Genomic DNA, 10583 nt, shown 5'->3' on the forward strand with positions numbered 1-10583 from the left:
CCACTACACCCAGCCACACATTTTTACTTTTTTAGAAATGTGGTATTGCTCAGAACTCCTAGCCTCAAGGGATCCTCCCACCACAGCCTCTGGAGTTGCTGGGATTACAGGTGAAAGTCACCATGCTGGCTCACATTTTAAGTTGGAATCACAAAACTGATTTCTTTTGCATCCTAGTGAACTAAATTGTCATAAACATTGTATGTGCTTATACCAACATATCCACATTATTCTTAAATTTAATCACAAACTTTAATGTTACAATATTAGCATAACTAACAATCTATGTTATTTTATACTTAAGTTTTTTTTTGAGATGGGATCTCACTCTGTCGACCCCCTTTGGAGAGCAGTAGCACAATCATAGTTCACTGCAACCTCCACCTTCCAGGATCAAGTGATCCTCCTACCTCACTGGGACTACAGGTAAATTTTTGTATTTGTTTTTCTATTTATAGAGACAAGGTCTCCCTGTGTTGCCCAGGCTAGTCTCAAACTCCCAAGCTCAAGTAATCCTCCTGAATAGCTGGGATCACAGGTGCGCGCCACCACTCCTGGCTAATTTGTTGTATGTTTTTTGTTTGTTTGTTTGTTTTTGCTTTTTTGTTTTTTTGTGGAGATGGAGGTCTCACTATGTTGCCCAGGCTGTTCCCGGACTCCTGGGCTGAAGCTATCCTCCTGGCCTCTCAAAGTGCAGGGATTACAGGCGTGAGCCACTGCTTCCGGCCCTTAATTCTACATTAGCCAGAATTCAAAGGCATTTACCCACTTAAGAAAATAGGGCACTCTCAGCTCGTTGAGATTCACAGTACACTGAGAATGCTTATCTCACAGAGAGATATTCCTGAAAAAATCATGATTTTAATGACTGCGCCATATGCTGGCATGTCTGCACCAGAATTTCCTTTGCCTCTCCCTGTTGGTTTGCTCCACTTTTTCACTGAGTCAGACCGTTGAACACCGTGGACATACTGTCTTGTATTTCCGAATATTTCCTAGAAGGATACGGACGTTTCCAGACTCACGATAAAGATTTTCTGATCGTCTTTCCAAAACCTTGCCACCAGTTTGCACTCCCACGAATCCTGTTACCGTGACTATCTCGCCATACCCTCCCTAGCACTTAGCGTGATCTCTAGTATCATTTACCATCGTTGCTAATTTGAACATGAGCAGATGGAGTCCTATTATTTGCGGTCATTAATTTCGCAGCAAGTGCAGTTGAAGTTGTTTTGCATGTTCATTGTGCAGTGCACGCTGTAGTCTGCACCCTTTGGCCGGCAGGTGGGATGCAGGGCGGGGCTGGCGGAGCGCACTAGCCGCCTGGGAGGCCAGTTCGGAGCGGAGTCGCCGCCATACCGGGCCCCACGGCCAGGGGGCGCTGCGGCCCCCAATCCCCCGCCCCGTCCGGGCTGGGGCGGAGGAGCGGGCGGGGAGCAAAGGTTGGTGTCTCTACGCTCGGACCTTCGCCAGAGGGGCCGCGGCATCATGACGGTGGGAGCTAGGCTCCGAAGCAAGGCGGAGAGCAGCCTCCTTCGCCGCGGGCCCCGAGGGCGAGGGAGGACCGAGGGGGACGAGGAGGCGGCCGCCATCCTGGAGCACCTGGAGTACGCCGACGAGGCGGAGGCGGCGGCCGAGAGCGGGGCGAGCGCGGCGGTCGAGCGGGGCCCCGGGGCCCGGGGCGCGCGGAGGGTGCACTTCGCACACCTGCCCGAGCGCTACGAGCCCCTGGAGGAGCCGGGGCCGAGCGAGCAGCCCAAGAAGCGGTGCCGGCGGAAGCTGAAGAAGTACGGCAAGGTAGGGGCCCTGCGCCGCCACTGCCCGGGGGGCGCGGGTGTGGTGCCCCGCGGGGGAGCGGGAGCCGGGTCCTGACCGTCGACTCACGCAGTTTCTCCGGGCTGCACCTGCGACCCCCTCCGTCCCCGCTCCCATTCCCTCGCGGGAGGCGAGCCGCGAGTTGCGAGTCGTGATAGAAACTTAAATCGGAGGTTGCGCTGGGTGGTCCCCTCTGTGCCTGCTATTGCGCTCCTGGCTGCTTAAGAACATTTCTCAAGGGGCTTCTACCAAGGTGGTTCTTATGTAAGATCAGGAATCAGTGTCCCTGATTACTGATGGGAGTACTGAAGCGTGAGCGCGGCAGGTGACTTGGAGAAGGTTGGCCCAGGTGGAAAGAAAGAAATTGCAACCCAGTGTATCTGTTTTCCAGTAACATACTCTCCAGGATATCCCATTAGTTGAGAAATGTTTGGGTTATTCTCCCAAATATTCCCAAGGTTATTTCCAGGGCCTGGGAGCGCAACAAATACATAAATAGGCGCTTGTTGAATTTGTTTTTCTCGTCTAGCCAACCATCAGTGTACTCTGGGGCCTTCAAAACATTCTGCCATTTGTCTCAGGGAAATGAGGTTAGGAAGGATGAATGTGGGAGAAAATGGCAGTTTCCTTCGCAGAAATCAAAGCCCAGATGCAGTTCCCAGGTGTCTCTGCCTGGAAGCACTCGAAGCTGTTGCCGGAAGCTCCCCTGGCCTGGACAAGGCCACCCAGAATAAAGTCACAGAAATTACTGTGTCCTGGCCAAAGGCCATGGACCTCATCTGATTTATTGTCCACTTATCTGTGTCACCCAGTGCCCTCTTATACCTGAAGCCGTTCCGTCTCCATGCCTGGGAGCTTAGGTTTATCAGCCTCTTTAAAGGTATGTCAGCAGCTTCTGGAGCAGAACACTGGCAGGGGTAAAACTGTAAAGTTGGGTCTTTCTGGCTTAGAGCCCTGCTTGGACAAATCATCTGTGCTTTGGGTCCCAGTTGAGCACAAAGAAGCCATCGTGTCCCTCTCCACTGGTGAACTGATACTGCAGAAACCTCAGCTCAAGGACTAGGACTTGAAGATATTTTGGGGGCACTCATTATGCGTCAGGCATTGTGCTGAGCAGTGGCGATGCGAAAATAAATACAGGGCAGCCCTGTGCTAGAGAAGGGCATAGCCTCCCAGGAAGACACTGACATAGCTGGGCACCACCCCTGGGGGCTTCAGGGCACAGAGCTCAGGCAGTTCACTCCTCAGCGGTGAGCTTGTAAAGGCAGGGAAGTTTTCAAATCGTGGTGACATGAACACTGGGCACAGAAGGATGAGTTAAGATTTCACCAGATAACAGTGAAGTGGTATGAAGTAGGTACACTTCATCCCCACTAGAACGGCTACTCCAAAAAATGTCCAGACAAACCAAATAACAAAGGTTGGCGAGAATGTAGAGAAATTGGAACCGTTGTACATTGCTGGTGGGAATGTAAAATTGGACAGCCGCTATGGAAAACAATTTGGGAGTTCCTTAAAAAGTTCAGTGTAGACTTATTCTGTGATCTAGCAGTTCCACTCCTAGGGATGTAACCAAAATAATTGAAAACAGGTACTCAAATCAATGTTTATGTACACATTTTAATAGAAGCATTATTTACAATAGTTGAAAGGTAGAAACAACCCAAATGTCCCCAAATGGATGAATGCATAAACAAGGGTGTTATATACATACAATGGAATAGTATTCAGCCATAAAAGGAAGGAAATGTAGTAATCCATGCTACAACATGATGAACCTCTAAAAATATCATGCGAAGTGAAGTAAGCAAGACCCACAAGATCACGGATAGTGCATATGATTCCATTTGTATAGAGTGCCCAGGATAGGTCAACACATGGAGATGGAACACAGATTGATGGTTGCCAGGGACTGGGGCAAAGAGGAATGGAGCACATCTGCTTAATGGGGTTTTTTCCTGAGGATGATGAAAATGTTTGGAACTAGATAGAAGTGGTGGTTGCACAACATTGTAAATGTACTAAATGCCACTGGGCTGTACGCACTTTAAAATGGTGAATTTTATGTTGTGCGAATTTGCCTTAACTAAAACAAATGAAAAAACCAAGATTTCAGTGGCTAGAGAAGTGGTGTCATCTGAGGTAGAGGGGCCATCACAAGCCCAGCTGTGGACATGAAAGCTCTAGAGTGTTGCATGCTAGTTCAGTGGACCCAGGAGGCCAGGTGAGAGGACATCGTCAGGTTAGGGTTGAATCTCTCCTTTCTGCCCTTCAAAAGAGTGACTAGCTTCTACTTTCTTGGAGCCAACTGAGAGGGTCACCAGGCTCAAACATGGAGAAATAAAGCAGGCAACCCCTCTTTGTTCCCCTAGACCCCAGCTCCCCTCTGAGAGAGTAGTTGGGTAGAAAGCTCTACTCAGATCAAAGAATTCCAAATGCACACTCAAATGACATTGAAATAGTGGTTGAGAGATATTTTATGTTTCTTTGCATTTCATTTCTCAAATCTGTGTTTTTGACAATGTTCCTTTTAATGAACTATTTTAGTAGATTTCTTTTTCCTAAATTACAAAGACAAAGTGACAAGCAACTTTTAAAGTGTAACTGGCTGAGCAAAATGGATGTACAAATACCAAAATTGTCACGTTTAATGTAGGCAATTGTGTAGTTCTGATCTTGTTTATAATGGGTCACTCTTGATTGTTAAGCTTGTTCCCAGAAAATATGTTTTTCTTTTGTTATTTCAAACATGTAAGTAAAATTCTCCCAACGATTATTACCACACATTTAGAGAAGTGTATCTCTTAGTAATGTCACATACCTACACATGCGCATGCCCCAACCCAGTGTCTCTTTGACACATCAACAGAGTAATGTCCAGGAAAGCAGTGTCTGGAGAAGACACAGACATTACTTGGTTCTCACAAAGCTCCTCATTTAGCGGGAGAGGTACCAAAGGAAACACCCAGCCTCTTTCTACATGCTCAGGATACAGTAATGAGCACAACAGAGTCCCTGCCCTCCTTCTGTTACTGTGAGGGACCCTGTAATTTAAACGATTGAAAGCTTGGCCAGGCGCGGTGGCTCCTGCCTGTAATCCCAGCACTTTGGGAGGCCGAGGCAGGTGTATCACCTGAGGTCAGGAGTTGGAAACCAGACTATCATGGTGAAACCCCGTCTCTACTAAAAAATACAAAAAATTAGCCAGGTGTAGTGGTGCATACCTATAATCCCAGCTACTTGAGAGGCTGCAGCAGGAGAATCGCTTGAACCTGGGAGGCAGAGGTTGCAGTGAGTTGAGATCGCGCCATTGCATTGCAGCCTGGACAACAAGAGCAAAATTCGGTCTCAAAAAAAAAAAAAAAAAAAAAGCTCAAGTAAACCAGAAGTCATAGGAAATTATAGTCTTGACAAACTTTCCCAAACAGACAACAAAAATCTTGGGTTTATGTATTGCCACCACAAACCTAAATTGCTATGTAATAAAAAGAAGCAGATGTTATTTAGCAGTAATAATAGCTAACATTGGGGAGCACTTATATGGCCTGCAGTTTGTGCCAGGCCCTGTTCTCAGTGCTTTCGTTGTGTGATCTCATTTACTCCTCTTAACAACCCGATGAGGTAGTTACTAAATATTCCCATTGTATAGGTGAGGAAACTGAGGCCATGGGAAATTAAGTAAGTGATAGAGTTGGAATTCAAGCCCAGGCCATGAGTAGTTAACTAGAAGCTTACATATTGCCTTTATTTAAAAAGGGAAATAGAGTATGGGGGTTAAGGTCATAGGCCCTGAAGTGAGATTTCTTTGGGATTGAATTTCAGCTCTGCCTCTAGCCAGATATATAAATGTGGACAGATGTAATCTCTCTGTGCTTTGAATGATTGACGTCTGATAGACAAAGGCCACCAGGGACATACCAGTAGCCAATCCACGTTAGGTTTATGTACTTAGGGCTACAAGGGAGAGTGCATGCCAGAGGAATTGTGGGGTCTTCAAAAAGTGGAGATCTCAAGTAATGAATTGAATGTTTGAGTCTGAACTGAAGAGTTCTTTAAATCTAGGAGATACTTGTAGTCACTAGAAATGGATGAGACCATCTAAGGAGAGATTGTAGGGAAAGAGAGAGAGGAGAGACCCAAGACTGAGTACTGAAGAACACCAACATTTTAAAGTCCATTAGAAGGGATAATTTAGCAAAGAAAGCTGAGGAGGAGCTCCCAATTTAGGTAGAGGAGAACTAAGAATATGGAGTCAAAGAGGCCAGATGATTATTTCATAAAGTATATCAAAAGCTGCTGAGAGGTCAGGGAAAAGAAGACAGAAAAGTGTCCACTGGGTCAGGCAGCATGGGGGTTGTAGATGGCCATGACCAGACAGTCCCTGCATGGGTTGGGGTAGGAGTCAGAGGGAATAAGAAGTACAGACATGGAGGCAGTATATGTGGTTGGCTCTTTTGGCTGGCTTGGCATGATGGAGGACAGAGACTGGGGCAGGAATATGGAGTCAAGGTGATACCCAAGCATGTGTGTAAGCTAATGGGATCCAATGGAGAGAAAGCGAATGATGGAGCTGGAGAAGGGAAAGCCAAGATCAAGGTGGGAGAAGGCGCCAACAGCAAGTATCAAGGGAATGGCTTGGGGGAAGAGGACCACTTTCTCCACTGTAACACAGGCAACGGCAGGAGCAGACACAGGCAGGGCTATAGAGAGTGATGGAAGGTGAGCGCGTTCCCTGACGATGTCTGGGTTTGGTTTTGTTTTTCTGTGAAAGATGAAGTGGGATCATCTCATGAAGGTATGGAGACTTGGCTGTGTTCGTGTGTGTTGCAAGTGGGGAGGCTTCAGAAGGGAAAAGTATGAGGCAGTACCTGGGGGAGAGAGAAATTCATCCTACTGGACAGATACGGAGGTTTTTCAGGTGGTGTTGGAAGTCAAGGTGAGATTTGTGATTGTGATCAGGAATTTTAAGTTAAACCAGTCTGAGTGGTTATGGTAATATGGAAAAGTCAAAGGACTGAGAGACAAGGTATGTGGCCTAAGGCACAGGTTGTCTGCATGGACATTGATGTCACCAAGAGTGATGACAGAAGTTGAGGTAGGGAGGGGAAGACCATGGGCAGCCATGCAATAAATGGTGGTGGTGGTGTTAATTTTTCTGTTGCAATCCCATTTGAGCCCTTTAGATGTCCCCTGTCTAGCACCGACATTCTCTGAATGTCCCCTATCGAGCCTTGTAGAAAAGGAATAGGAGGAGTGGTTACCAAGAAAGCATCGCCCAAGCCTGACGGTCAGGGAGCTTATAATGGTATTGGAAATGCTGGACTTATATGAATATAGCAATTAGAAAATGGCAGAAGACTACAAAGGGACAGATGTGTGGGTCAGACAGAAACATGCCATTGAGGTAGAGGGAGGAGAATATGGGCTTTCAGATAAGGTGAAGAAAGAAAAATTTAACCCAGCCTTCTGACGGTCCAGTAATTTTTAGCTGGAACAGAGAAGAGGAATGATCTTTGGTTTAAAAAAACAAAACAAAACTGCTTTAGTTTTAGAATTAGCCGCCTTACTGCTGTTTCCAAGAAGGTCTTTGAATTATCTGGAAATAAGCTGTGCTTGAAAGCACTTTCCAAGGGGATGATGTCTGCTGTGAGCCCCCACATATTCTTAGGCTGGGGGTGGGCACCTTCCACCAGAGATGTGGGAATGTGGTAACTTGCTGATTTGTCATGGGAGAATCAGGAAAAATGATCTTTATGTATGTCACCGTGACTCATTTTTTTTGGGTTTTTTTTTTTCATGAAAGATGGCAGAATTAAAAATTGCCTACTCTAATCCTTTGCTTTTCTCTTTTATTCCTAAAACTAGAATGTCGGGAAGGTCATCATCAAAGGATGCCGCTACGTGGTCATCGGCTTGCAAGGCTTCGCTGCAGCCTACTCCGCCCCGTTTGCGGTAGCCACCAGCGTGGTATCCTTTGTGCGCTAATGGGAGCTGCTGCGGCAGGTGCCACCAGAGTGAATGGGAGCCCCTGCTGTGGGAACTTTGTGAATCCTGGAGCATCTCAGACTTGAACATACAGCATACTTGGAAGAGAAAACAGGCCTTTCTTTGTTGAATCACATTAGTATGATGAATGAGTCATCCTTGCCCATCTGCTGAGCTTCTCACAGCTCTCGGTCACACATGGATCCAATGGTCAATCCTGCAGCGAATTCATCCGAGGTTAGGTTTGGGAGTGCAGCTAGTGTGCTAAAGCCAGAGCCTTCACGTGAAGGTGGCAGGCACTGGGGCGGAAGCCGACACTCAACAGATCCAAGCAGTGTGGGTGTGCAGCAGAACAGTGATCTTGAGGGGAAGAAGAGGATGTTACTGGAGTCAGATGATTTGCTGTATTCTCCTGAAAGGTCGTAGGCTGACAGGCGCTCACATTCCTTAGCTGCCTCAGTTCTGAGAGCAGCTAAGGAGCTGTTTATTCCACAAGTCGTGCTCCCCGATCTCCTTCCTCTGCCACTCTGTCACCAGTTTAATTACAGGCTTGAGAAGAAGGAAGAAAGAAAAGATCTCTTGATGCTTTGAAAACTGTGTTGGCAGTGTGGCATGACTGTTTAAAGTAGATAAAAGCTTGTCATTTTGCCCCATCCCTGCATGACTGTGAAGCCGGCGAGGAAGGAGGAAAAAGGGCAAGATTGGACGCAGGCTGGGTGGCTGGGACAGGTTGGCCGAGGGACCACTCGGGAGGGCTCTTGTGCCTGGCATTGCCCACTTCAGCCCAGCCACATGTTTGCGGCGACCAGAGTCCCTGCAAAGATGTGGCTGGCTGCGGTCAGGGCCTACTAGCACCATCAACGCACTCCCGCCATTGGCTCACCTCCTCTCCGCCAGTCCAACTAAGAGTGCTTTGTCCTGGGTGGGACATAGGGGCTGAGAGAGATGGGGGGAGACATAATACCCAGGAATGAAAAGACAGATTTAGAGAAGGAACCAGTAAGTAGGAGACAGATGTGAAGAAAATGGAAATGAGGCAAGAGGATGTTGGAAGAGAGAAGTTGGCCATCCAGGAACCAGTTCTGGAGCATCAGTGTGAGGGAGTTCAGATAGGCTGGGCCTGTGCCTCTAGGCAGGGCCAAGAGAGGCTGGGTGGCCAGGGCTGGTGCTTAAAACCCCTGAGGCCATGAACTCATTGGTTGCCTTTGTAGCATCTTTTCTTCTTCTGTGCTGCCCAGTTTGACCTCATCTCACCTGGATTCAAAGGGTAGGATGGGCATGGGTCTTGGGCCTGACACCCACCAAGGATGACCTGTGGACTGCCATGGGACGCTGAACAGGGAGATGAAAGAAAGGAGGTCCTCTTACCATACCCCTCTGCCAACCCCCCGATAGGCCACTGTTCTGACTTTGTTTCCAGAATATCCAGAAATCCAAAGGGGCTGTTGCTGAACAGTCTGCAGGATCAGTGACAGCACCTACGTGTTGTCCCAAGGCATAAAAGGGACTCATGCCTCAACACTCATGCTCTCTGATCAAGCCCGGCCAAGCCCAGACAGAAAGACAGACAGAAAAAAGGAAGGGGTAGAGGAGGAGGTTGAAGCTGTGAAGCTAGACTGCACTTCACTTCCTGAAGCTTCAACTTCATGTTGAAGATTCACTGGGAGCCAATTCCTGCATTGTTAATATTTGTGAGGAAAAGCGAAACAAGTGATCTGGTTTTAGCCCAGGTGATGAAAGTGGATACGGCACATTTTCACACACGTGAGATCATTATAGCTTGCCCCACAACACTGGGTGTCGGAGAAAGGGAGAGAGAGACATAAGTGGAAGAAAAAGCCAAGCATAGTGAGTGGGAAAAAGAGTGAGAGCCTGTGAGGGCTGCTGACGAGCCCCAGGCAGCCCACACATTCCCCGTGGGGAGATGGAGGCAGAGCCCAGGGCAGGGGATAGAGCTGCTGGGGCCTTTCCTTGCCTGGGAGTCTGTTCCAGGAAGAGCTCCCCTACTCCCATCTCCCAAATTGGAAAAACTGTATAGTCACGCCTGTTTGGCCCTGAAATTCTTAAGAATCTGGTTAAGAATTAACTCAGTAATGTCAAAAGTCAAAACCTCCTAGGGGTTGTCCTGCGAGTCAGGTTCATGGGTACAGAAGATGAATCTCAGACATCACTCAGCCTGAGCTGTCATTCTCTGTGACAGCGCTGCCCTGGGTTTCTCTTACTCAGTTCCTGGAATGTAAGCATTTGGATCATGTCACAGATTACCTTTTACCTTTTCTGTCTCTTTTTTTCTTTTTTAAGTATCAGTGCCCACACCTTACTGAGTGTTGAGTTTTAGAGCTTTCACTTGATGTGTTTGACCAAGAGACTTCTTTTGTATCCTTTTCTTGTCCTATGATGTAAATAAAAGCCTCAATTTATGTAATGTTTCTGGCATGAAGGGTTCCCAGTTCCTCACTTTCTAGCCTTGCCTGAGGGAGATTCCTGGAGTCCAGTCACACAGAGAGCTTGGCACAGCAGGTGATGACCCGTCGGGAGAGACCTCCCTGCGAACCAGTAGGAGCCCACAGGTGCTCCCCAAGGACCCAGGGGAGAGAGAGACCCCGGTTCACCTGGGAACTCTGCATGTGTGTTCTCTCTAAGCCAGCAGAACAGGCTTTGACTTATAGGAGCCTCAGCTCATGAGTTTGTTAAAAAATGGACTGGGCACAGTGGCTCATGCCTATGATCCTAGCACCGAGGCGGGCAGATTGCCTGAGTTCAGGAGTTTAAGACCAGCCTGG

The 10583-nt window shown here is 47.8% G+C and overlaps 1 protein-coding gene across 1 annotated transcript; it reads left to right on the forward strand.

The window, feature by feature from the left end:
- Positions 1-931: 931 nt before the first annotated feature.
- C1H1orf115 (chromosome 1 C1orf115 homolog) lies at positions 932-10225 on the forward strand. The gene is made up of 2 exons (XM_023203706.2): positions 932-1797; positions 7681-10225. The coding sequence occupies exons 1-2, from the start codon at positions 1489-1491 to the stop codon at positions 7798-7800; spliced, it is 429 nt and encodes a 142-aa protein (XP_023059474.1). The 5' UTR covers positions 932-1488; the 3' UTR covers positions 7801-10225.
- Positions 10226-10583: the final 358 nt, after the last annotated feature.

This window comes from Piliocolobus tephrosceles, chromosome 1 (assembly GCF_002776525.5).
Source record: "Piliocolobus tephrosceles isolate RC106 chromosome 1, ASM277652v3, whole genome shotgun sequence".
In the NCBI taxonomy this organism is placed as follows: domain Eukaryota; kingdom Metazoa; phylum Chordata; class Mammalia; order Primates; family Cercopithecidae; genus Piliocolobus; species Piliocolobus tephrosceles.

Excerpts from the sequence above, each read along its gene's own strand:
- C1H1orf115 (XM_023203706.2), top strand. The coding sequence starts at position 1,489 with ATGACGGTGGGAGCTAGGCTCCGAAGCAAGGCGGAGAGCAGCCTCCTT. Across the intron at positions 1,798-7,680 it reads AGCTGAAGAAGTACGGCAAG|AATGTCGGGAAGGTCATCAT; the intron begins GTAGGGGCCCTG and ends TCCTAAAACTAG.